The 27850-nt window shown below is 38.7% G+C and overlaps 3 protein-coding genes and 1 pseudogene across 3 annotated transcripts; 3 read left to right on the plus strand and 1 right to left on the minus strand.

Annotated features, from left to right (window-relative positions):
• Window positions 1-3363: 3363 nt before the first annotated feature.
• On the plus strand, window positions 3364-13933 carry LOC131299278 (non-specific lipid transfer protein GPI-anchored 5-like). Its single transcript, XM_058324922.1, has 5 exons — window positions 3364-5157; window positions 5267-5807; window positions 5885-6189; window positions 12514-12626; window positions 13384-13933. The coding sequence occupies exons 3-5, from the start codon at window positions 5973-5975 to the stop codon at window positions 13480-13482; spliced, it is 429 nt and encodes a 142-aa protein (XP_058180905.1). The 5' UTR covers window positions 3364-5157; window positions 5267-5807; window positions 5885-5972; the 3' UTR covers window positions 13483-13933.
• Window positions 13934-16251: 2318 nt separating this feature from the next.
• Window positions 16252-16665, plus strand: LOC131298793 (uncharacterized). Its single transcript, XM_058324263.1, has one exon. It carries the CDS (start codon window positions 16252-16254, stop codon window positions 16663-16665), a length of 414 nt encoding a protein of 137 aa, XP_058180246.1.
• Window positions 16666-17711: 1046 nt separating this feature from the next.
• LOC131299268 (dehydration-responsive element-binding protein 3-like) lies at window positions 17712-18374 on the minus strand (annotated as a pseudogene).
• An 8148-nt stretch (window positions 18375-26522) lies between these two features.
• On the plus strand, window positions 26523-27532 carry LOC131299266 (dehydration-responsive element-binding protein 3-like). The gene has a single exon (XM_058324912.1). It carries the CDS (start codon window positions 26702-26704, stop codon window positions 27341-27343), a length of 642 nt encoding a protein of 213 aa, XP_058180895.1. The 5' UTR covers window positions 26523-26701; the 3' UTR covers window positions 27344-27532.
• Window positions 27533-27850: the final 318 nt, after the last annotated feature.

Consider the following 27850-nt stretch of genomic DNA (forward strand, 5'->3'; position numbering starts at 1 on the left):
TTGGGGTCATCATTCCCATCCTTCCTCAAACATTGGTCACATTGACAGGACTGATCGTGCTTCAGTTGCTCCTGCCACTGTGAGACCTACCGGGGTTGAATATGACGATTTGACAAGATTTGGGTCTGTTGTGCATCCATCTTTTCATGGTCGTGGGTAAGTTGCTTTTTGTAAATACCAAAGGAGGCAACGTTATCAGTTGGTTTCTTAATTGCATTATGTCTTGCGGCGCCTACTGTGCTTTCTCATGTGATGGTGCTACAACCCCTCCTCCTCCTATGACTTAAATCAAGGTGGATTTTGAATAGACGTCAACTTGAATTGTTTTGACATTTGGGACGAGTTTAAAGATTGGGTTAGAGATGTGAGTCGGTTATATTTTCTTTCTTCACTGCATTGAATACATTCTCTTCCCCCCTCGAAATTTCTTTTTGGTGTTTTATGAGAACACACTAATGTGTTCACGGTACCTTGTAATTGAACCCCATCAATGATGACAGGCTGCAAACTTGGCTCTACGTGAATTCCCATCGTGATATTTGTCGAATCTGATGCTAAATAGGCAGGCCCATATTCTTTTCTTAGGCCTGTCTCTAGAGTTGCTAGCTCGTTCTTCTGATCAATCGTTCATCTTTGCAGCAACAGTCATCGACCTGGGCTCACTAGAGGAGGGTTGAATTCTTCCGTACGTGTAAGCAATGAAAATTCCACTTGCCAATCTAGCCCTTTTGTTAGCCCTTTTGTTGTGGAATACTCTTGGCATATACCTGGTTCATACAGGGGCATTTCCGTCATGTCGCGTGTTTTGTGGTGGGTCCGCGCTACTGTTTTGCCATTTTCCAAATTACTAATATGGATTTTCTGACTTTCTTAATATTCCGTTTGTGTCCCCAAAAAAGTCATTCTATTTTATCTTTTAGTGTCTGGCATTTCAAATTTTGTTGAGGGGTATTTTAGTCTTCTCATATTCTCACCTGACAGGTTCATGCGGTTTCTGCAGAGTGACGTCTATCTTCGGTCTCTTCTCTTCTTTGTTTGTGCATCTCTCTCTCTCTCTCAAGAACAACTGTAAACTCCACCCTCAGTCGCTGAACAACAATGGGCGGCGACATGCGCTACGAGATCGGGCAAAACGCCTATATCAAGCTCGTCCTCCAAGACCTAAACCACAAGACCTCCGCCGTCAACGGCCTCCTCCTCGGCCGCCTCTCCGCCTACAACAACGACGTCATAGAAATCACCGAATCCGTCCCCCTCTTCCACTCCCAGATCAACCTCCTCCCTCCCCTCGAGATCGCCCTAATTCAGGTCTCAATCTTCTCTACTCTCTCTCTCTCTCTCTCTCTCTCTCTCTCTCTCTCTCTCTCTCTCTATATATATATATATATATACACGGGGCGGTTCCGGGAACACTTATAAAAACCCTTAAAAAAACCTTCCAAATCTTAATCTCATAGTTCCCGATCAAATTTTGATGATCCGAGCCGCTCAATGTGTTCAGAACATGATTTTAAGGGTGCCCGCAAGAAATTGGCAAAAAAACTAACCGGAAAGGGCTTGATTTGAACAGTTTTTTATTGGACCGTTCAATAAAGTTCAATAAAAAACTGTTCGGATGAAGCCCTTCCCGATCTTTTTTTTTGCTGATTTCCCGCGAACACCCTTAAAATCACGTTCTGATCACATTGAGCGGTTCGGATCATCAAAATTCGATCGGGAACTATGAAGTGTTTTTTTAAGGGTTTTTTAAAATGTTCTTGGAACCGGCCCGATATACATATCAATTACAATATCAGTGAGAAACTGTAATTTTTTTACAAGTTACTATAGGGGGCGTTTATTCTTGTGTTTCTGTTCTGTTTTGTGATTCAATAGAAATTAGGTCGCATTTCTTGCTGAATTCAATTTGTTGTTGGTTTCTCCTTCTAATGTTGTTCGTGGGGATCTTTATCCGATTAGAATGAAATCTAAGTCCTTGTTTTTTGTTCGGAGATAAATGGAGGATATAAAAGTTACCGAATACGTATGGATATAGAATCTCTTGGGATATGGCTCAACTTATGAATGGTGAAAGAAAATTTTTGGTACTCTAGTTATTTTGGCTGGGCTTTTGGCATGCCTTTTCCATTTCGTCCTAAGGTAAATCACAAGTTTCACATAGTATAGAATAACAGACAATTGTACACTGATGTGGAGGGGAGAGGATCTGGAATTCCACAAAAATGGGAATCTCATGCAGAGGGGAATATGGGTTTCATCCCACCTCAACTTTCGGGGCACCAACTACAGGTTGTCTAGGAATGACAGAATTACATCTCCAAATCCCATTTCAGTCTCAATTCCAAGACAAACGAGCCCTGAATTCTTGGCCTGAACAATCTTGCTGATGCCACACAATATAGGTGGATCTAGAAAAGGATTTCCATTTTGTTAGTTAGATTAATTACTTCCAAAATCTAGAATAAGGAACTCCATCTTGTGAACAAGTTTTAGAACTTCCAGAACAGTTCTGTGCAATGGTACACTAAATTTGCGAAAAATGAAAAAATACCGAACTTTATTCCAGTCGTCTATTATAAGAAAAAAGTATCAATACATACTAAGAAAATGCATGATTTATTTAGGTTTTTAGGTGAGATTGTGTGGCTTGGGCTATCCTTTCATTTTTTCTTCTTTTATTATTAGTTTGTCTGTTGCGTTTGACTCTGGTCTTGTAAATGAAAAATATGTGATAGAAGTTGTATATAGTTTTTCTTATTATGCTATTCATGCTTTTGAGAGGCTTGAAGATTAACACAAAATTGTATACTGCCAGTTTTCCTGATGAACTGTGAACTTCAAAAACTTCCCTAGCCTCTACAAACCTCCGTTTTAGTTGATTCTTGTGCGAGAAGTTTTGTTATTGTTTTATCGAAAAATAGGGAACAAAAATAACCGATCTAAATCATACCTCAAAAATCTCGTTTTCTTCAACTGGTCCTGTTTTGTATAAGTTCTGATGTATCTCAAATATACCCCTGTTTTGAGCCTTTTTAGGCAACATCTTGTTTGCAACTTATCTTCCTCCCATTCTTGGCTACGTATATGTGAGATATCTTGAAGTTTCGATACCGTTTGCTTCAATTTTGGGGCCAGAATTGATAGCATGTTTTGCTGAAAAATCTTTTCACGTGTGTAGAGTTTTAATCTTGAGCTTGATTCTTGTATTTAAAGATATAACATGACATTTTGATGCATTATTGATTTATTGAGACCATTTATGTTTTGTATTGTTCATGTCGTGAATTGAAACGGGGTTGGAAACTTGCATCGTTGACAATTAGTTACTCACAAGAATGAATGGGAAATGTCCATGTTTCAATAGAGAGGGGATCACACTTTTACATTATATGGCGACATAAACCCTGAGACGGCACGAATATGATTGGCATAAGGGTGGCATGCATTTTACCGCTTCCTTGATGGTTCGAGGATGCATTGTACTGAGTAAATCACTTAGGCGTACCCATCCTGCCAGTGGAGCTGCGGTACACGTAGCCCAAGAGGGTTTTTGAATAGCCTGATGACAGTTCCGTGCTGAACCCTGGACTGGTGGAATGCACTTGGTTATGTTGATATATTGTAATGGACATTTGCTTTTTTGGATTAATCACTAAAGGAGGTATTTTGAGTTGTCCTATTTTCCATAAACACATAAGTGGATGGATGAAACCTTGTGTCGATGAAATAATTTGAGACATGGTATAAGTATAAATATTAGTTGAAAGGGAGAAAAAGGTGGGCTTGGTGGGCTTGAAACCTCATGGAAGGTAGCTGACTACATGGAGTGTCGTTCTATTTGTACTGCAATGGAACTTTCACGCATATCTAATGGGGGAATCCAATTAAAAGATGATAGCATGCATTACATTTGCTAGGAGGGTAATTGTTGGTAGAGTTCTTGTGTCGATGAAATAATTTGAGACATGGTATAAAGTATAAACATTAATTGAAAGGGCGAAAAAGGTGGGCTTGGTGGGGTCATTCTATTTTAACTGCAATGGAACTTTCACTCATTGTTGTGCATGCCTGGTATTTTTCTTCCTTGATAAGATTGGAGCTTTTGTTGGGAGTCATATTGATTGATGAACCAAATTGTTGGAGAAAACCACTCACCAACTATTCAGTAAATTTAGCGAGTGGGTTTTAAGGGGCGTGGTGGTAAGGGGCACGAGTTTTAAGCATGAGCTTTTGGGTTCGATTCCTGGCCTCCTTACTTTTTTACCACAACAGTTTTTCGAACCTGTAAGAAAAAAGGTTTTGAACTGATGCAATCATGACTTGAACTCACAACCAGAGCACAGAGGTAATAGAGGAATGGCACAACCACTGTGCCAGCGAACCATGAGTTTGGTTTCCTAAATGAATCGTAAATGATTGTGATTTATTGAAGGGATTATTCATGTGTATAGTCTATGCTGCCTAAATGACTCTTAAATGGTTGTATTATTGTGATTCTTGTGTTCGGTTGAATGGCTTTTATGTGTTTGGTTGCCTAAATGAATTATGGTGATTCATGTGCGTAGGCAGGCTACTGGAACATTATCATGTCCCATCTGTCTTTATATCTTAGGTTGAGACTTGAGTTAAAACCTTACTGCCAGTAATAACTCTTGTTAAAGATAAAAAAAGGAAATAGAATCCTAGCAAATCTAAACATCCCTTTCCACTCCTATTGTAGGGATGGATACGCAAACTAATGGGTACTTCACCAATCTTATGCAATCCGGTTCGAATGAAGAACAATTTATGATGGAGTCACAATATTTTAATCCAAATGTCCAAGTCGCCACCCAGGAAACTCAATTTACTACTGCAATGGGGTCAATTTTCAAGAAACAACGCAATGGCAATTTCACCGTAGAAGAGGATAAACTCCTCGTGTCAGCGTGGCTTAATATAAGCATGGATGCAATTCAAGGTAATGACCAGAAAGAAACTACTTTCTGGCAACGAGTGAAAGAATTCATTCAAGAGAATGAACCATTTGATTCCAATCGTACTGTGGTCTCTTAAATGAATTGGTGGTCAACGATTCAACTTTGCAAGAACAAGTTTTGCACCTGTTATGGGAAAATTGAAGCACTGAATCAAAGTGGCATAAACGAGGAACAAAAGGTACTTATTATATTTATTTGTTTACTTTTCATTTATCATTTGCTTTGTAACATACCAAGTAGCATTGATTGAAGTATTTTTGAGTAGAAATACAAAAAAAAATGTACAGGAAACTCAACAATCAACAACAAGAATTCAAGTTCGATCACTGTTGGGTTTTATTGAAGAACCAACTGAAATGTTTCTTGGAGTGTAAGAAGAAAAGAAAAGTGAAAAAGCCAAGAAAAGGGCTACCATTTTGTCCTTCTACTCCAGATACGGTCAATCTAGGCGACGACAATGTTGCAGCAGATAATTATGTGGACTTGGAGCGACCAACAGGCCAAAAAGCCGCAAAGGCTAAGAACGGAGATTGGGGGTTCGACTCAAAATTTCCGGGGTATTGGATAAGATAAAAGAATGCAAAAGCAAGTTGATTGACAAGATATTGGAGATGCTTGGGAAAACATATGATTAGGAGCAAGAGAAAGTTCGTATTAAACAAGAAATGCTTGAAATGAAACAATTCGAAGGGGATGAGAGAGTAATGATGATGGATCTCAATTACTTGTCAGAAGAGCAAACGTGGAACCGAAAACTTGTTTTGAACTCTACAAATGTGAAGTCAACACTCACTTTTTGATGTCTTCAAAGGAATAGCTATATCTCAGGTACTTGTTTTGATGCTTTAAAAACCATAGCAGGAGTTCTATTTTGTGAACTATCTAAAGGAAGCCTTGAATGGCAGGCTGTGGGGCTTATCCATTTTGGCGGTGGTGCTGTGGGGAGGAGCCGCGGCTCAGTCCTCATCCTCTTATACGAGTGAGTTGATTAGCATGTCGCCGTGCCTTAACTACATAATGGGAAACTCTTCGGAACCGTCTTCGAGTTGTTACCAGCAGCTTGCCAGTGTCGAGAAATCTCAGCTGCAGTGCATGTGCGCCACGCTGAACGGTGGTGGGTCGTCAATGGGGATCAATGTCAACCAAACTCGGGCTCTGGCCCTTCATGCTGCTCGCAGTGTTGCGACTCCTCCCATTAGCCGTTGCAGTGGTAAGAATCCATTCCCAAGATTTTGTTGAAAATGATGCACAAACAGATCAATTCCTTAAAGAAACCTTACAATTTGCGAAAATAATGTGGCAGTGACATTTTTCGATATTTGAGGCTGCAAAAAATTTTGGATTGAGATGTTTCTTCTTGGTTGTGTACCATTATGAATGTTTTTCAGCAACTAAAAACATAATAATGAAAGATCAAAACTTTAATTCATGTGGATAGTTCATTATTAATTAAATGAGGCATAACTGATGGGTCAAATACTTGAATATTTATTTTGTTCTTGAGGAGCATTGCCCTGCCTCTCACACTAAGGGTGTGGGCTCTACCTCTGAGTGTGTGAGATTTAGAAGGTGGAAGACTGCACCAAGAGCATTGAATAATGGGGGATTTATTGATAGGTCCACTATAGACATTTCATAAGCCCAAGAGCATTGAACACTGCTCCAAGAGCATTGAACACTGCCCCGTTGGACCGTTGGAATGGACTCTAAGTCAATATTTTCAGATGGCCTAAAAGTTAAACCTTGATCGTGAGATCTATCTATGTTTAAAACTCTATTTTTTTGGGTCTGATAGTTAAACTTTTGGGGGTTTGGAAAATAATGCTGGACCCAAACATGGATAGCTAGCCGCTTTACATTGTTTTCCAATGGCTATATTTAATCCGGAGCACTGGTAAACCTGATAAATTGAAAACCTTGTTAAGCTTTCGATGTTATGAGGTGAAAAATAAAATCACTATGAGGTTGTTCTTCGTATAGGGTTAATGTGGCCTGCAGTAAGATGAGGTGGGAAGTGGTACTGTGCTTTTCAATTTCCATTTCTAAGTCGGTCATAGGTTTCAATCGAGAGATGAGGCTCGTTAAAGTTGCAGTTGGTGTCGAGTTCTATTTTGGGCTAACAATGTTTACTAATCCCTCATAATTTGCTAATTATGTAGCATAATTCACTTCTATACATGGGAAATGGTGATTATTAGCACTCTAGAACATGAGCTTAGCAAAATTTGTAGTCAGTACACTTTATTCCACCAATTTAGAACAGCTATGGACGACAATCTTGCTGCAAGTGTTTTTTTTAATGCATTTAGCAATATCCACTGATGGTTGCCTTAAGATGAATAGCTACATCGATCCTTTCTTTGGGGCAAGCCACAGAGGTGGGAATGGTTGACATCTTCAAAAGGCAAATGAAAGTTTTCACATTGAATTTTGTTATCTACCTTGAAATGCTATGATAAATATGCTTACTGTTGTGTGGAAACCAACTTGCTTCTATGCCTCAAAGCATTTTCTATCTTGATCTGGTTGTCTGGTTTCGGGTGAAAGCTTGAAGGCTTTACAGCAAAGAGAGATGTTTATGAGAAAATTTAAGAGAGCAGCTCTTTGGGAGAGACTTCACGAGCGTAATGCTGAGCATGTCCTCAGTTCGATCATTGAGCTAGAAGGTTTATGGGTGAAACTTGGGCAGTACTTGTCTACTCGTGCAGATGTAACAGGTTCCTTGGGAAGGATGGATCAAGAAACGTGATCCAAAGGAAGTAATTTGCCATGAGTTCAACCGAGTCCAGCCTGATTTGCTGATTGTGGGAAGCTGGGGTCTTAGCCCTTTCCACAGGTATAGTCAAATTTTTTTACGAATCTAATGTAGATGCTTGATGTTTTCCTGGATATTATTTCCTAACTTCTCACGTGCATGAATTAACTGAGGAAGACAGACTTGATGACCCCTCTCTCTCTCTCTCTCTGGACCTGATGACTAATTGTACTGGATGTGCTTGGATACATTTAGATCTTTCAATAGAACTGGAACTTTTTGTCTGTAAATAAATTACATGTGAACTTCCTCCCGTCTTGTTCATCCATGTCTTTCTATCGCTTTGAGCATAGTTGACTCAGTTTCCATCATTTTGTGCACCAGGTTTGGAGGTACATTTGGAGTTTGTTTTAGCACTGAAAAAAGGGGAAATATAGTTGATTATGCATTCTGTAGTCCTTATTTCTAACCAGCCAATGTGTTGAAAATTTGACATGGCCCTGTAGAGACGTTAGTTTTGCTTTGGAAATGAAATGTGGTTCAACTATTTCTCAGGTTATGCCATTTTCTTGCATTTGTCAGAATGTGGAATATTCTGATTTGCTTATCCTTGTGTTTTTTGGTATGTCCCATTTCCTTGTGCTCATACTGGCACATGCTTATCTAATGCTCATCTGATTCACAAAACCCCATCATATTTCCTCCAACTGGAGTGTGAGAAGTGTGAGATCACGTGGGATATAGATTCAGTCTAGGTTAGCTGTGTTTGGATGTTAGATTTGTGCATGAATTATGTGAGAGCAAAAGAAAATAAGGTAGATTTCCCTCTACAAATCCAAGTTGCGTCTCCCTTCCCTTTCTCTTCCTTCCAAAAATCTTTCACAAATTTAGAACCCAAATACAGTTTATCGAAATTGAATTCCTAGGCCCTAGACATACTGAATGTGGACCATAATATCTGCTGCTCAAGCTATCCCAACTCAATACAGGACTTAATTCTTCATTTACTGAGGGTTTTTTCCGACTAACGCCACAAGTTTCACCATATATAACAATTGACGAAAATCCACCAAGGGCAGCTTTCTTTTGAGACAGCAAACACAAGAAACGGACCAAAAAGCTATGATATACCCAAGTAACTCCAAAGAGAGAGTTTTCTTCCCGATTGGCTTGGTCTTTGTTTGTGGCTGGGATGTCTTGGTAATTTTAGTTCTTGCAAGTGGTTGCCTCATAGTGTACTTCTTGCTTGTGCAAGAAGAATAGCGTACGTCTGTTGTAGTTTCAATTCCGAAATAAGTATAGACGAATTCATGTTCTCTTCTTGAACTGCTATTATTTTGATCTGTCATATCTTGGTTCCTTTACCTTCTATTTAGGCCCATGCCCTTTGTTCTGCTCTCATGTTAAGTCTTTGTTCTTCAGCTGTTAATCGTTCCATTTGGATATGAGAAAGTGACTTCTTATTACATCTGCAGGTCAATGGTGTTGCCCAGCTACACAGTGACATTTTAAAGGCCGAGTTATTTGCACACTGTCTCTGTATGGCCTACCAAATTCCAGAATGAAACCAATCGTATTACTCCTTGTAGATGGCTCCAATTTTGCAGTCCTGAGCTCAGTAATACCATCACCAAATGGTTGAAGCTGATCAATGGGTGACTAACCTTGACCTACTTAATGATCTTTGACAAGTATGTGCCTGAGAAGATTTTTAGAGCTTATCAATGTCACATCCATTAGTTGACTGTTTTGTGTGAACTATATTTGTTTATCTGCCTCTCTACTCCAACAGTTTGCTGATGATGCAGACTTGCGAGCTGAGTGAAAATCAGCTAAGATGGCTAACAAGGAGCGATTGGCTCAGTACATACAACAAGACAGGTGTAAGCATTGACCCAAATAGCCTCTTTGACATAGAGGTCTAGCGGATCCATGAATATAAAAGACAGCTGTTAAATATTCTGCTTGTCATCTATGGGTATAAGAACTTGAATGATCTTCTCCTTGTAGCTCAAAGTAGGAAAGCTTAATTGCATATGAAGTTAGTGCTCAAATGATTGGAATATATAATGAACAAGTTTGTGATCTGCTCTCCGTTGGCACTTCTCAAAAATGCCATATTTTTTATCAATTATTTTATCCATGAGATTCGTTGAATGTCACTTTTGTATTGGTGTTATTTCCTTGGCATGTTTCGTTCATTTTGTTTTTACTTTTGTGTCATTCTATCTAAAATTGCATGTTTTCCCCTTAAACCTTATTTAGAATGTTGTTAGTTTCGTGCTTCCTTTCATTCACACACACTAGGATTTGGAATATTGCTCAACCAATGTAGATAAATAAGATTGGGTTTTTAAAACTTCTTTCTTGTTGCAAGTGTTAGGCGACACTAGGTACATAAAGTATGTTACGATTGATGGTTAGCAAAGATGTTTCAAAGAACTTAGCTATCAATTCCCTGGTTTTTAGGGAGAAAGAGTGAGGAGATGAGCTTCTCAAGAAGAGTAAGGATCCTTTGATTTGAGGGAGAAAATGGAAAAGGTAACCCCTCTCTTAGATGAATTTTTTTTGGTTCTGTTTGAAAAATTAGGAAAGTGACTTAAACTGAAACAGGGAAAAAAAAACAAGCTATAAAGTTCTATGACACCGAATTTTGTAAATGATAAAACCGAACGGATACTGATTTCACCACTTAAGGATTAGCGGGGATACAGGGTGTGAGGACCACTCACCACTCTAAAAAATCCACCCAAGAGATACACCACTTAAGGATTAGCAGGGATACAGGGCGTAAAGACCACTCACCACTCTAAAAAATCCACCCAAGAGATACAGAAACGGGGAACAAGAAGTAATGTACTACCGACAAGCCAAAGGCTATTTTAATTCAACCCTCAAAAACTCCTCATTCATTCGTAGCAATAGAATTTATAGACTACTTGGAACAATCCTCCAAAAATAGGAAAATGCACTTACATTTTCAAGACACAAATTAAAAAAGGCTTGACCATAGACTGATTGAATTATGTGTTTGACTTGACTCTTGAAATAGATAACTTGGAACAAATAGATATATAACTTGACTTTCTACAAATTAGAAAGACTCTTCAGAACTTAAAAGACGCCTAGGAACTTAAATAGACTCTTCGATCGACGCAATGACTTCAAGGACTTTGACCAGTATCATTCTATTGGGTGGATCTGTATTTAATTATCTCATATTATTGCAATTTTTGTTACTTTAGGCTTTGAACCTTATGAATTCATGTGCAATGCCTGTGATGGAAGAGTTTCTAGATGTAGCCTTCTCATATGGTGTCGGGTTATAAATTTTGTGTTAGCATACTTGTTCAGTCCTACCTTTTGATTCAACACAATTGTGTTTCTAATTTAACGTTAGAGGTTTCTCATCCAAAAGTGTTTTTTTCAAGCTTCTTTCCAATCAAATCATCACGTACCCAATACTTGTAATTCAAAATTAGCAACAAAATCACGGGCAAAGAGTAGCCAATTGCTTTAACTGAGAACAACAATAATTACACTGTTAGCTTCATATATTAGAGTGATTTACCTGAAAAGCCTTTGAAACAATATCATTGTGCAAAGAAACATGATTTCGAATGAGACGTGCCTATTCTTAAATGTATGGAATCCTTTGAAGCTAAGATGCTGCAGGGCCAAAAATTACAGGTAGATACCCAAAGAAACATATAGCCGCATTTCTGTTTATTAATGTTTTAAACATGATTTCTATTTGAAAATTGATAACATTTCAAAATCACGCCCGTTGAGAATCTTTTGTTGAAAACAAGATTTTCGGGGCCAGTGTCTGGGAATTTTCTAAAAATGTAGAGATCTTATTTTCTAAGAACATTTTTGATCTCCACATCCATCTACGAAGTCATAGGATAGGGAAGGAAGCATGGTATGTTTTTCGTTGATTAGCGATTACTGAAAAAGTCACACCATAAACAAGTTATTTGAACAAACCTGGGATTACTTTTGTTTTATTAGTAATTTAGTATGTAAGATTTTGTCAGTTGCATTATTGTGGTCTCCGCGAAACCCCAGGTGCTATTGGCCTCAGCTCTTTTTCGCTCCTTCTATATTCACAGTTAAGAGTCCTTTCTAGAACTAGGAAAGGAATTTGATTTAAGTGTTAAGACTACTTTGTTTTCATTTAAGTGTTAAGACTACTTTGAGCTGTCCTGTATTGTTTTCCACTCAGAAATTCTAGATTATGCTGAACCCTGGACTGGTGGAATGCACTTGGTTATGTTGATATACTGTAATGGACGTTTGCTTTTTTGGATTAATCACTAAAGGAAGTATTTCGAGCTGTCCTATTTTCCATAAACACATAAGTGGATGGATGAAACCTTGTGTCGATGAAATAATTTGAGACGTGGTATAAGTATAAACATTAGTTGAAAGGGAGAAAAGGGTGGGCTTGATGGGGTTGAAACCTCATGGAAGGTAGCTGACTACATGGAGTGTCATTCTATTTGTACTGCAATGGAACTTTCACTCATATCTAATGGGGAATCCAATTAAAAGATGATAGCATGCATTGCATTTACTAGGAGAGTAGTTGTTGGTAGAGTTTTCTTTTCTTTTACAAGATTTGATGTCATGTATCAGTGCTCTTTTTTCATGTTTGCTTCTAAATGAGACTTCCAACTATAGAATTATTGGGGTACTCTCGCAATTTTCTCCACCACATTTTCTTATCTCCAATGGAGCTAACGACGACCCTCTCCTATTCTGTAATAGCTGCAGGTTCGAGAGCAATGAATGTCTCTTCAATCCTTATGTTTGGCGGCATATTAAGTTGGGCCCTACAGCTTGGAATTAATTGTTGTGTTCTAATGGGGGCAAACATTGTTAATGAGGTATTTGAACACCAATTACTGTTTGATTCTGCATTGTTCTTGCACTGGCTATTTGAACCATCATTCGCTTATGATTAGATACTGCAAATACAGATTTCAGTGAAGAAGTTCAGTGAAGCGACAGTTGGATACTAGCTTGATGAGGTTGAGGTGTGGGAGGGTATGCCATTGGTTTTTTGAACTTGTTCTCTTTGTTTGGTAATCTAATTTGAAATTTCCTCCCCAAAAAATAGAAAAATAAAACTAAATAATAATAAAAGAAGAAAAAACTCGGTGGGACATGACAGTTGTTTGGTCTAATTGTTATTGAAGTAGTCCTAGGTGTGAGGAGAAAGCTGACCCATTTTTGGTGCATCTTTGGTAAGTTTGCTGTCAATTTGGAAGTCTCCAAATCTCCAAATTCAAGTCTTATCGATGTCACTCGAAACCTTTTTTTTTTTATCGGCAAAATGTCACTCTAAACTTCTGAAGGGGTATACCCCCGAATATTTAAAATCTATCAATACATCAATAGTACTGGGGTCCGAATCATTTGATAATATAGCAGCAGTTCCATGGTTTTTTAGTTGTTCATGAAAAATCAATTGAAGGTGTATTCCTCCTCGCTATTTTTACGTGAATAATTAAGACTGGGATCCGAATGATCTGATATGTCTAACAACAGCTCCATGGTTTTAGTTCATTTTTCCTATTTCTTTTAACATGTCTTTTGGCTCTTTGTTTCTTTTATAAGTACTAATGAAATTACGATTTCCAGGACACTCCCCGTGGTCCACCCATCGTCCAAGGCCACAAACTGGTGGCTATCGAGCATTTAGCAGTAAGCTTAGAGGATACTAGAGGTGCTTCGAGTTGAAACAAACTGACACGTTGGCATTTGATTTAGGACAAATTTGGGCAACTACCCAGATGCTTAAGTGATGACGAGAACTAACTGATACTTTTGCAAAGAGAAAAGAATTTGTTTGATTACATACCTCAAGTGATTACAAGAATAACATTAGGAGCTAGGTTAAACTGAACCTGCTAAGTTGAGCCGGTAGACCTAAGAAGGTGATGAGACGGGAGCCAGAGGAGGAGGGCACAACTGAACCTACTAAATTGAGCAGGAAATGAGTCACGATGACCAGCTCCTTTTGTGGGAAAACAGGACATAACAAGAGAGGATGTAAGAAGGGATCAAATGAGGGGAGGGTTCAACGAGAGTGATAAAGAAAATGTCCCAGCAAGTGCTGCAGAACATGTCCCAAGAAGTGGTCCAGCGAGTGCACCATTCAATTTTACCGACAAATGCGTTCAATGTCCCAACAGTAATTTTTAATTTTTTTTTTTTGTTCTGTCTAACATTCAACAGTTGAGTTCACATGTTCAACACCTAATTTTGCAATTTCAATGTGTGTTAACCAGTGTTGCTACTGCTTGAGCAGATACCAATGGCAGATCTTCCTCAATAGGAACTGAATTGAAAAAGCCGGTTCATGCGTCCCAAGTCTCATTCAGAAGAGTTTGAGTGAATCTCAGGTGTCAATTGCTTCCATGGTTCACAAGGTGCATTAAATGTAAGTATTGTTTAATTAAACCTTTGTTGTTGTATGTTACTTTGGTAGATTGCTTTTTAACACCTTTGTGCCATAAATTTCAGGGTCATGTTGGTACTTGGTGGTAGTGTGAGAACAAACATGGCAGGTGATACCTAGCCAAAGGTTAGACATTGTGTAAGTTTGACCACATCTCTTTCCATCAGTTTGTGACTTTAAATTGCCCTTTATAAAAGTGGGATTTTAAGACTTATTGCTTCATGTGTAGGTATCTGTCAATAACTCAACCAACAAGATGCATGCAATGATGTGGAGGGGAAGTAATATATATCTGTCAAGTTCAAGAGAGCTGCTTCTTCTAACAATGCTACAAAGGGGAAGTGAATAACAAATGTGGCAGTTTTTGGGTAAATATCATGTAAAGACACAGTATTTTATAAAAGCTAAAGCGGTCCTAATGTTGAAGTTGTAATCTGTGTTCTTCATGGTAGTATTAGGTAGTTGAAATTTGTTTTGGATGTTGACTTGTGGTTGAAAACATTTGGTAGTTGGTAAGGCATTGAGCATTTGTAATGAATTCAAATGATAGTGGTTTCTTGTTAAGGGTAGTAATAGCTTATATTTGGTTTGCAAATGGCCTTTTGTTTTGGATGTCAGTGCAACAATCTGTGCCTGAATAGTTGGTAATTGCAATTTCTGGCTCATGAGAGTGGCCATTTTTTGTGTTAAATGCCTGGTACATACCATATTTTGGTCATGACAACCCCAATTTCTTCTTCCTTTGAATGGGAAATGAATGGCAGGTGAATGGAAAACATATTGAACAGGACTTAACAATAATTTCCCATTAACTACTACACTATTTGCATTACTACATTATAGACACATTATATTTTATCCCATATTGGGGGATCAATCTGAAAAGAGCAGACACATACCACAACCACACACACCTGCACATACCGCAACCACTTACACCTAGCCAATCCGAAATGAACATAGTCTTAGTCTTTGTTCAAAATGAGCAGATTTTGCTCCCAAACACAACACCTGCAAAAATAATCCAACTTGAAGCAAGACATATCTATATCTTCCTCTCTCTTGCAGTGATTTTTTCAAGCTCTATCTCCAACTTGTTCGCCTTCCTCAGTAGCCCAGCGATCGATTGAATGGTGGTGATCTAATGGAGAACATGCATGTTCACATAAAAATTACGTGGTTGAGGATTTATATTGGGGGGCGCACAGTTCTGTTGGATTGGGATGGTGGTGATCTAATGGAGAACATGCATGTTTACATAGAATTTGAGCTATGGAAAAAGTAATCGGATTTCAAATTCAATTTTTTTACTTAATTACTTAGCATGGGGATTTCAAAAATGGAAACGTTATCATTCCTTTTAGTCGTACTACGACTAAAAGTTACGACTAAAAGGATATTGAATAGAAAAATTAAGCTAAATGTGATTTTCCATTTTATATATAATATTGATCTATTTTTTCCATAAGAGTGAAAATGATCTAAAATCCAAGAAAGATGGAAAAAAAAACATGACATTTTTTTAGTGGTTGATTGGCATAAAAATAGTACAAAGTTAGAAAGTGAATTTTCTTACATAGCTTTCACTTTATTGCTAAAAATATAGGAAAACTCCATTTTCTTGTGAAAGTTATCACATCTTTTTGACACTTTCTATCAGTTCCATATTTTTCCTTCCCTATCATAACCAATGTATGTTAAGGGTACATTTCTTTTATCAACAAAAGTAACATTTCATTAACGAGAAAAGGGATGAGGAAACATCATTTTTCCTTTTGTTTGTTGGAACATTTGGAACCTTAGGAACAAAACTCTCTTCCAACCTACTGGAACCCCTATCCGTGATGCCATCCTTGCTACTGTCCAATCCAGTCTATCCCAAGCTACCGAATGGAATTTTATTGCTATCCCTGATTTGGTTCCACGTTCAAAGGATACAGTTTTAATCAAATGGTGTCCTCCTCTTGCCAGTTATTTTAAGTTAAATACTGATGGCTCATGCAAGAAATATGTAAGCGTAGCATCTGGTGGTGGGTTTGATCAAGGACATGCATGGAAACTGGATCATAGGTTTTCGCAGAACAATGAGACCAATGCAGAGTATGGAGGCTGAGTTATGGGCCCTTCGTGATGGATTACAACTAGCATTGGACAGGAAAATTACTCCAATTTATGTTGAAATGGATGCCCTTGCTGCTGTCCAATTGATCATGGGAGTTGATCAACCCCGACATTTCCTAAGTAATATTGTTCATGATTGCAGATTCTTGATGAGGAAGCTAGGAGTGGAGAAGATTGATCATATATATCGAGAAGGAAACAAATGTGTTGATGCTTTAGCTAACATGGCTTGTAATCCTATTTTAGATTTTCGTATTTTAGATATTGCTCCAACTTGTATTAATTCGCAACTACGCGACGCTTGTGGGGTTTCATACCCAAGACTCTTGTATGTTTCCTAATTTTATATAATGCACCTAGTTTACCCAAAAAAAAAAGGGATGAGGAAATCCAACCAAGGGTTGGAAAGTACATAAATTTGAACATCCAGTAACCCAAAAATGCTAAGGGAGCTTGAATCTCACCTCCGATTTAGTAAGCAATCGGTGTCATATGACTTCTACAAAATGGTTAGTTAAAAATTCCTATAACGAAACTCAACTGTCTCATCCTATTGTCCATTAACCTCACACCTCATTGCATTTGTTTGCAGTACCTTCCATGCAATTTTAATAACTATTTGGTGGAATACGGCGTCAACAAGCTCCTTCTCACTTTTGGAACAAGGACATGACCAATTAATTGCAATAAAGGAAGATTCAAAGGGCAATATTGGCTTGATTTTCTAAATGCTCACTCTCAAGATGTTGGCAGAGCCATCATCTTCACTTTCGATATGTGTATGTGCACTAAAAAGATTCATGTTCTCATACTTGGTCCAAAAAATATTGAACAAATCTTCCCATGGTACTAATGGTATCATCAAAACATGCCAGCATGTTGGGCATTGTAAAGAGTGCACAACATTTAATAACTTGATAGCTGCACAACTCTCGTAAGTGTTTGGTCTTTAGAATAGGTTTAATTAGATGGCAGGGTTAAGCTTTAAGAGTAATTTGCAATGAGTTTAATGTTTTGCATTTGAACAATACATCCGTTGTTATGAACAGGAAAGAAAAAAAATGGAAGGGAAACTTCTTGTCTGTAGAAAGAAGTGAAGGAAGATTTGAGGATCCGTATGCGGGCAAATGATCTATGTGAAAGGAATGAAAGTGATGCATTTTAATAGAGTTGATCCGATTAGAACAAAAGAGAGTAATGCTACATATTATGTCTGCTTGGCTATCAAATATGACTATAATTTCTTAATCAATACAGTGAGCAATAAGTCGAACCGAAGTGCGTAGCACGTCGACATCTCATTAGTTACAAGAAAATGGCATTGCACATGCAATATCTTTAAGCAAAATGTTACTTTATATTTTTGAGAAAATGACAACGCGCAAGTCATTTTGGGAAAACCATTGGATCCTTGCTCTAAAGATCCCATGTTAAACTCTCAAAGCTCACCGGAATTGTACTTTCCGCCGCCGCAGTCTGATTCGTATAATACCCCCAAAATTCGAAATCATGCACCCTCCACGGAGGATACAGCCGCCAATCACCAGAGTCAGCCGGTGCTAACTCAGCCCTTGACTCGGCCGAGTCAAAACTCCCTTCCAAACTCGGCAACTCAAGTATCGCACGCAGTTCATCAGACGCCATCGCGACTTCTAACGACGAGGAATCGAGCGTGCTCAAATGCTCCATTGCAGCCGCCTTAGCTGCCGCAGCCTGTATGTCCGGCGGTGAGAGCGAAGTCGGACAGGGGCAGCGACTCGCAAAGTTCAGGAAAATTGAGAAGGGCCGAGTTATCCTTGATGCTCAGCCCGGCCACATCGTGCGCTCGAGCGGCCATTTTCGGAGTGGGAAAAGTACCGAGCCAGATGCGCGATTTCTTTCGAGGCTGTCAAATTTCGGACACCCATTTGCCCTAACTACACTTACGCACTCCTCTGTGAACAGGGTGTTTGTATGTACTAGCAGTACTACTTTCTCTTGAGACCGAGTTCGATATGGACTGAGTCGATCCAGTTGAAGATGAAGATGCTAAACTTGGCTATTCAGCCATTATCAGTAATGACAAAGAAATGACTAGTGATTTAGCTTATTGTATATAGGAGCAATGGTGCAAAACAGAGGGGTTGTGCTTGGCCAAAGAGTGATTATGAAGCTTAAATGGGGAAAGAAAAGCCAAGAAAGTGACAAAAAAGAAGTACCCGTTGGCGAGAGAGAGAGACCACTATAACCTACCAAATAGGTTTCATTAACCACATCACAAAATTTTGAGGTGGGAGCAGCACATTGCAACAATAACAGGAGAATGCAAGATTCTTGTCTTTAATTATATTAATTCGTTAACCTTCTGCTAGAGTGTAATCATGGCTCAATGCTGCTGAACAACATGAGTATTGAAACTGACTTACAAATTCATAAGTTAAATTTACCAACTACACAACTAAGAGGAGAGTAGCATAGGAAAATCAGATTATACTTTAATAAAAGCTCGGCATAATGGCACTATCGGTCTTGGACTTCTCCTCCAAAAACAGCATCTGCTGGAGATGTGTTGCAGGTACAACTAAGCAAGAAACAGCTCCTACACAGTTAACACAGCTCGAGCTATCCAGGCCCGCAACCAATATACCTGCAAGATATCCATCACAAGTACATACTGGACCTCCTGAAAAACCAGCAGGTGCTTCGATATCTATCTCCAGGTATTTGAAATCATCTAGGAAGTTCGGAGGTGACGCTAGAGAGAGCCCCGCCTGCATTGGATCAGAAAACTCTTTGGGCGAACGATAACCAGAAAAAATCCCGAAATGTGTGCATGGAGGCCGTGGGGATGCCCCATGAGGTATAACGGCTCCCCAATCATAAGCTCTCGTTCTAAATTCTTTCCAACATGGTTTTGAGAGCCATCAGAGCCAAGCACTGATTGGGGAATCTGCAAAAGGGCAAGATCGCGCCGAAGGTCAACAGCAAGCACTTTAGCTTCCACAAACTTTTGTCCTTTGAAGCAGGCTTCAACAGAGTAACCCGGCCAATAAAGCTCAGGCTAAGGTACACCAGCTATGTAAAAGCGTCGGCCACGAGTTGAAGAATGGCCACAAGTAAGTATGAGCCCATCATCACGCATAAGATATCCTGCACTGGTGCTTTTTGCTAAAAGCAAACCTACATGGTCTGCAAATAGAACCAAATACAGAATTACAACATCATATCAAATACTAAGGAGGATTGAATATTACATGAGCAACATCATTTCAAACGCAGAACTTAAACAGCAGAAAAAAAAACAAAGAAACAGGAATATAACAAACAGAGGCAGCAGCGCAGAGCAATTCTTAGTTGAAGGGCTGTTCAAATGTACATATTTGAGTTATCATCATTTATCAAGATGAGATTAATATGTCAATACATGGAAAAAAAACCCGGAGGGCATGCTGTGATCATTACCAGCCTTGTCTCTCCCCCCAAAATTTACACACCCACAAAGACTCGTGGTGGTCAGCCTGAAACTGAAAGTAAAGGGGTCATTGGAGGGAGAGTTGGTGTAAAACAGGGGAGGCAAGGTGCTGTATCCCAAAGTGTGGCTCTGTTGTATCCCACAGCCCTAAATTAACAGCCCTAAATTAACAGCCTGCTGTATCCCACAGGGGTCACTTACCTGTTGTATCCCACAGCCCTAAATTAAATTTGTCTCCAACAACATTCACATATCATGTGCAAATTTACACCTCGTCTTAATCTTTGCAGAAATAAAACCTTCACATATCTATTCATGATCGTGAGACATAAGAAATTAAAGAACATGCATGTTTGTGTATATTAGCCCCCACAAATATACGCATTCATTCAAAAAAGATTTTAAGCATCTCAATTGACAAATCAAATCACTTTAGCATGACAATGGGGCTATGTAGCTTTTCTCCTCTCTTTTTTTTTTCTTTCTTTTTTCTAGAGTACTATGTGTATCTATCAAAACCCTTCACCAGCATAACATCAATGATAACAATCTGAATAACACACAAATAATGACAACAACAAATGCCCCCACAATCGATGCTGATTATCATGTGAACGAATTCAAAACAACATAGGGTGCTGATAAGATATCCCCAGCAAGTCTCACTAGATTTGTGCTACAAAAATCGAATAAATATCTTACACGCAGATAACTCAAAATAATGCATCGTATATTTGTTTTCCTCTATTGCAATCATCATTAATGCTATAAGAAAGCTAAATACTTGAGTCTTATGGTATCCTGAGTCTCGGGAATCCACGATTTATCAACAATACATCTCAGTAGCAAATTGGCACTAGATTAAAACTTGGCTGAAGAAACGTGATAGGTTTACACAAATGACGATTTTAAATGCTAGCCAGCTATGCCACGACACCACTTAGCATTTTCGTTGAATCCATATAAAGAAGTGTCACCCATGAGATGTTCACAATACTAAGTGTATCCCATAAAATAAAATTGCTACTGCATAAAGTAAAAACCTTTTTTTAAAAGTTTTATACTCCAAAAATAATGAACAAAATCTATCTTGCATTTTAGACTCTAAAATCCACCGAGGATTTATGCAAAGACCACCACCTCAATGCACACATGAAATGAAATCTATGCAAGATATGTGTTCATGCCTTACAAAAATATATGCAAGCCTAACAAGCTTTAAACTAATCACTACAGTGACTACACAAGAGTGCTAATGACGATTCACTCTCCAATATTAATAATGAGCACAAATAATTGTTTCAGAGTTTAAACTCGAACACGCCACTCATGTTTTACCCAGATACCGCCACCTCAATGCATATACGAAAAATATATATTGCTAGAGATAATCATGGACTATTCAACTTACGCACTTTTAAGTCCTATCTGATTTCAATTTTCTCACTTCTCTCCAGAAAAAAAGAGGTACTCCAAAATCAGTGTAATTTCAAAGCCACTTTGTTTTTTGGAGTGTCTGCATCAATTTTTGGAGTGCCAATATCATTTCCCATAAGAATTGAGTTAAGAAATATTTTTTGAGTAGGATAGTGAAGTGAACAACACAAAGCTTTCAAATTGTTTGGGCAAATGAGACCCTCACCCTTTTTGGGGTTCTTACTGGCCGGCCCTCTTTTGTCAATGTCTGCTTGTCCAAGCCTATCTCATGTCAAGTCCATTCCGCACAAGCCCCGTTTTAAGTGATCTGCCCTAAATACCCTGCATGCCCAGCGTCCTAGCGAGACGCTAGATCTTCGGTTATCTTCATCCCCAATTTCTGCTCCACCTTCCGACGACGACCACCTCCCCAACCCCTTTACCACCCAGCTCGTCCTCCCCTTCTCCCACTCGGAGCTCCGAGAAACCGCTTACGAAGTCCTCGTTGCATCCTGCCGGAGCACCGCATGGAAACCCATTCCCTCGCATCTCTCAGTCACAGAGGCTGTCGCCAGCCAAAATACCCCCATTCATCGTCGACTTCACCCAACTCATAAAGCCGCACAACTTCTGGATCTGCCCAACAACTTCTGATGTCAGACTCAAACCTGTCAGATTGGCTCCGGCAAGTCCTCTGTACCTGTGACCTCCGCACCACCGCCCTGTGACCTCCGCACCACCGCCCTCTGCAGTGCCCTCAAGGCAAAGTTCGGCGTGGATTTGTCCGACCGTAAATAAGTGATCTGATTTGTCCGACGTGGATTTGTTCAGCGTGGATCTGTTAATGGTTGTGTATATCTATATGTGTATATATGTATTCTTTGTAAAGCCGGAAGGAAAAGGGGAAAAAATATGATGATAGTGCCTTTTTTTTTCCCCTTACCTCCAGGTGTGAATTGTTGTATTTGTTTAGGTTCCTCTTCTTCTTCTTCTTATTTTTTTTTCCCTACAGTGAGTTCAGGGCAATGAATTGTATGGGTGAATTCTTAATTTGGAAATGTGAAATGTACTGTAGATAGGATTCTAATTTTGTCTTTTTTGAAGGTGTGAATTCTTTATTTGGGTGTGAATCGTGTCTTTTTTGAACATGCGAATTCTTTATTTGGGTGCGAATGTGTCTTTTTTCAAGGAAGTGAATTTTGAGGGTGTGAAAATGCAAAGAGGTGCGAATTCTGTAAAGAGATGTAAATTCTTGCAAAGGAGTGTGAATTCTGAAAGTGTAAACGTGACAAGGACAAAATAGTAAAAGCATCATTAAAAAGGATCTTGATAGGATAATATTGACATAAAAAAATTTGCACGGAACCACACCCAAAATGGGACCGACCTGTCATTTCCCTCACCCTTTTATACACCAAGGGATAAGTCTAGACACTCTCTAGAAGCTTTTCAACTATTCTAATCTAGAATTCTATACAAATACTTATCTAGATAATTCTAGTACTAGAGAACTTAGAGAGATCCAGAAAGATAATATCCTTCCAGGATTGTTCTCGTGTGGTAAATGATAGTGTGAATTTTTTTTACGACATACATCCTTCTTTACTGAAAGGCATTGGAAAGTAATAGTTGGTTAGTATATTGTTGTGTCAATTTTTGAATTTGTAATCATGCACCAAGGAAAGGTTTTTTTTTTCCTAATCTTCAGAGTTTAGAGGAAAGGATTGTTTAATAACCTAAATTCAGCACCTAAAATTGAATCAATTAAATAATAAGTGATTAAGTAGGTTTGATAACCACATTTTACATTGCTTAACAAATTTGATGTTTCTTAAAATGTAAGCTAAAAAGTTATTAAAAAAAAACTCTTTTAAGCTATTTAATCCTAGCTGAATTCTTGTCTATTTGCATTAAACCACTTCAACCAACACACACACAACCCCCCCCCCCCCCCCCCCCCCCGGTCAATGTCAACATTGCACCACTATCACTCTACTGCCACATTACACCACCATCGCTCCACCGTAACCATTACACCACAACCACCACCACCATAATTCCCACTCCATCCCCACCCTCACCAGTACTCCACCACCACCACAATTACCACCCCACCATTACCACAAATACATTGTGACCATTTATTAGTAAAATTAAGAGAGAGTCAGAACTGAAACTAATTCATCACTTTTTTAATTCAGTATTTAATAATTAATATATTTATCAAACAGTTTTTTAGCATAAAAAAATTCAACATTCAGCTTTTAGTACTTAATTTTTCAACTTTTAGTTTCAATTTTTAGTTTTATCAAACCGCCCCGAAGTTTCCGTCTCTTGTAAATGAATTTGCAGTGTCCTGAAAAGAGGAAAAGAACCAATTAACAACGGTTTCCCATTCTATTTTCATTTTCTTGGTGCTTGAAATTGCATACCACTTTGCAGTTGGATTTGTCCCTGCCCACGCAGTCTATGTATCTCTTCCGCTGTGTGCATAAGATATTGTTGTGGGGATTGATTTTTTTTCTCAGACGAGTGTTCTCTCTCTCTCTCTCTCTCTCTCTCTCTCTCTCTCTCTCTCTCTCTCTCTCTAATAAAGAGTATAGGAGTATTCCATTTTGTTTTTATTTTTTGGCTCCCAGAAGAGTGTTATTTCCAGTAAATTGGATGTTTGCGGGGCCAAAGATCTTTGTATCATATGATTCGTTTGTGTATTTTACATTAGTATTCCACTGGGAAATCCCCAATCATTTGAATTTTGAGAATTTTCTGTCAATTCGATTTCTTGCGACACTGCCTTAGCTTAGAATAGCCATCCGTTAAGGCATTCTCGTTTGTTCAACTCTTGACACTTATGGGTTTGGATGCTGTCGTGAGAGTTTGATCAACTAGTTACTGTCTTGGTTATGTTTCCTAGTTTGTCTTCGGCTTTTCTGAAAGCCGTTCCAGATTTCATACATCTCCATGCACTTTCACATATACCTATGCATTTTTGGCTTTTTGCCGATGCCAACACACTTTGAACCATATACTGACTGCTCAATGTGTGTTGCATTCAGCATTTTTCTTTTACTGGTGCATAGATGCATTTGCTAGTGCGTAGATGCATTTGCTGCTATGCGCTACCTCAGCCTCTCAGGATCGCTCGGGTGTTTGTTTGCATGAGAGGAATTGAATCATCTTTCTAGAGAGGCAATGGATTCAGGATTTCACTCCAACACGAGACTCTTCACAAAATTCTAGAAAAGAAATTACTTGAGGAACGAAAAGGAAAAGAAAAGAAAATGTCTACGAGGGAAACTAAGAAGAAAGTGTGTTTCTTTCTCTTGTTTGGTTCCAAAATAAATAAATGTTTGACTTCTAGAACCAACAATAAAATGTATGACGAAAATCAAAGAAAATAAGAAGATCGATCGAAGCCAATATTGCTTCTAGCTCAAACCATTTTCTTCCCTGACTTTTCTCGTTTCTAGACTTTTACTTTCACAATTCCACCGTATTTTTTTCCTTTCCCCCCTAAACCAGGAACCAAATTAACAACCTAGATGGAAAATTTTAATTTTCCTTTTCTTTTCCACATTTTCTCTATGTTCCAAACAGAGCATTGGTATTGAATTCCGGGAGTTTTGACATTTTTTGGAGCGAAAACCTGATGAGTCACATTTTGAAGGTCAAATTAATAAACTAGCTCTCATCTCTTATAAAACAGAGTACCAACCGGATAATTTTTCCGCCCCTGCACGCCTATGCTGCCATGTAAGTAAAAGTAAGCAAAGAAATTAAAATTGCACAAGGTCCAGCAAACAAAAGCTAACCAGCCAGAACCGACATTGTTTGTTTTGGGGTCTCATAACTCTTAGGTACAGTTTCTAATAAATTTTCTCTATTTCTATCTCTCCACTCATTACTCTAAAAAATCTTCTTCAAAACTTAAACCGAACAGGAAAGACGTCTACTTAATTTCGCTGTGTATGTTGATGAGTATCTTTCCGGATCTTCCTAGAGGTATTAAATTTGGTTGGACACAGGAGTAGTATTGTAAGTAGTAACTAGTTTGCACGTGAAAGGTGAAGAAATGGAGTGGACTGAATTCAATGTTTTCAATTAATTACACCACTCTCGGTTCCATTCACACTAGTGATTAACTTATGCACCACTATTTTTTTATTTAGTCTTTATTCAATTTTTTTTTTTTTTTGCATTTACTACATAAAAGTTTGACGTAAAACCAACAAATACAAAAAATAAAAATGAATAAATACAAAATCAAAAAATTATTCTGCATAAATTAATAACTAGCGTAAACACCTAGGATAGTGTTTTCTGCGGTAACCTGACCCTAATCTGCTGCATTTGAAGATTAAAGACTTAAAGTTAAGTAGTATTGTTTTGCCGTACCAGTCCGATTATATAATGCATTGCTTTCTTGTATCAGACAAGAAAGCAAGCATGCTCCACATTTTGATTTCAGTTTCTTGTTTTGAAGTGAAAAAATTTATAAGTCTAGATAGAGACATACCATCTCATTGGAAGTAGTACTTGTTCTTTGTTCAATGAATAAGAGGCACATCATGAAACACGCCTTGGCACATTGGAAAAGTAGTTGCGATACGGGTGCCATCTGTTGATGACAATGAACCTTCCACCAAAGAAGAAACAATACTGACTATTCTTTTTAAGTCCGAATCGTCCGTTCAACAATTCAACGGTCCAGATTTTATCATGGCAATTAATGACTCGGATGCTATATGGTAGAGATGAGATTTGGACGGTTAGGTTGCCGAACGGACTGCTCATATAGTACACAATACCATCCCCGTTCCAGGCTTCTCTTAGACAACTCTTCTCAAAAAAAACCCAATCAACAACAGCCTACTTCCCTTAAAAAAAAAAAAAAAACAATAGCATACCTCTATCAAAGAGACCAACTCATCACGCAATGATCACAAGAATTAGATCCTCTCTCGTCCTTAATTTGAACCGGACAAGACAGCCTTCTTAGTTTGGATTTGCTTAAAATTCTTACTGGTACAAATAGATAAAATCTGAACCATTAATTAGAGTATAATTTATGCCAATTACTATGGTCTAGATTTGAATTGTTCAATTCTTTCCAAAACTTGAAACTGAAGAGAATCCGAACCCATGATTACACTCTAGCAAAAGGTTAACGAATTACTTTAATTCGAGACAAGTTTCTAGCATTCTCATGTTATTGTTGCAATGTGCTTCTCTCACCTCAAAATTTCGTGATATGGTTAGTGAAAGCTTTTTGGTAGGTTGTCGCTATTTCTTCTCTCTACCTTATTTCTCTCTCTCTCCAACGGGTACTTCTTTTTGTCACTTTCTTGGCTTTTCTTTTCCCCATTTAAGCTTCATAATCACGCCCCTCTCTTTGGCCAAACACAACCCCTCTCTGTTTTGCACCATTGCTCCAATATACAATTAGCTAAATCACTAGTTGGGTTTCAACTTCCAATTACACAAAAAAGAGTCCTTTTTGTTTACTTATAATGGCTGAATCACCAAGTTTAGCATCTTCATCTTCAACTGGGTCGACTCACTCCATATCAAACTCGGTCTCCAGAGGAAGTAGTACTACTAGTAGTTACAAACACCCTGTTTACAGAGGAGTGCGTAAGCGCAGTTGGGGCAAATGGGTGTCCGAAATTCGACAGCCTCGAAAGAAATCACGCATATGGCTCGGTACTTATCCCACTCCAGAAATGGCCGCTCGAGCGCACGACGTGGCCGAGCTGAGCATCAAGGGTAACTCGGCCGTTCTCAATTTTCCTGAACTCAGCAAGTCGCTGCCCCGTCCGGCTTCGCTCTCGCCGCCGGACATACAAGCTGCGGCAGCTAAGGCGGCTGCAATGGAGCATTTGAGCACGCTCGATTCCTCGTCGTTAGAAATCGCGACGGCGTCTGATGAACTGGGTGAGATAATTGAGTTGCCGAGTTTGGAAGGGAGTTTTGACTCGGCCGAGTCAAGGGCTGAGTTAGCACTGGCTGATTCTGTCGATTGGCGGCTGTATCCTCCGGGGAGGGTGCATGATTTCGAGTTTTGGGGGTATTATAATAATCAGACTGCAGCGGCGGCGGCGGCGGAAAGTACAATTCCAGTGAGCTTTGAGAGTTTAACGTGGGATCTTTAGATCAAGTCCAATAGTTTTCCCAAAATAACTTGCGCTAGTGTCATTTTTTCGAAAATAAATAGTGACTTTTGCCTAGAAATGAAATTGCTCGTGCAATGCCATTTTTGTTGTGAAATTTCCTTTGTGTCACTTTTCAAGAAAATTTTCGTCGATGGTGTGCTTGCGCAATGCCATTTGGAATTGGTTATAGGATTTGATGATGCTGCACAAATAGCAAAGCCATTCTCGGGAGAAAATGGCAAAATAAATGGCCAAAGCAAAAAATGGCAGGCCATTGGGGCACTATTTTTGCAAATTTCGTTGCTTTTTTTTTTTTGCAATTGCTCGAATTCATTTTCGGACCACTGGACTTGCTCTTGATTGCTTCTCCAACCAAATCTATATGCATAAGTTTTGTTTCCACAATTGTACTTTTGTGTAGTTAGTTATACAAAGATGATATGCGGTACCCTGATAGTAAGTGGGGGCCGTGATTGGTGTGGCCGCACTAGTTTCACCCGAGGTTTG

The sequence above is a fragment of the Rhododendron vialii genome, chromosome 8a (genome assembly GCF_030253575.1).
Source record: "Rhododendron vialii isolate Sample 1 chromosome 8a, ASM3025357v1".
In the NCBI taxonomy this organism is placed as follows: Eukaryota; Viridiplantae; Streptophyta; class Magnoliopsida; order Ericales; family Ericaceae; genus Rhododendron; species Rhododendron vialii.

Bases quoted from the DNA above. Each gene is read 5' to 3' on its own strand.
- LOC131299278 (XM_058324922.1), top strand. From the start codon at position 5,973: ATGTCGCCGTGCCTTAACTACATAATGGGAAACTCTTCGGAACCGTCT. The intron at 6,190-12,513 runs GTAAGAATCCAT...TAATAGCTGCAG, and splicing joins TCCCATTAGCCGTTGCAGTG to GTTCGAGAGCAATGAATGTC. The intron at 12,627-13,383 runs GTATTTGAACAC...TACGATTTCCAG, and splicing joins GGGCAAACATTGTTAATGAG to GACACTCCCCGTGGTCCACC.
- LOC131299266 (XM_058324912.1), top strand. From the start codon at position 26,702: ATGGCTGAATCACCAAGTTTAGCATCTTCATCTTCAACTGGGTCGACT.
- LOC131298793 (XM_058324263.1), top strand. From the start codon at position 16,252: ATGCATGGAAACTGGATCATAGGTTTTCGCAGAACAATGAGACCAATG.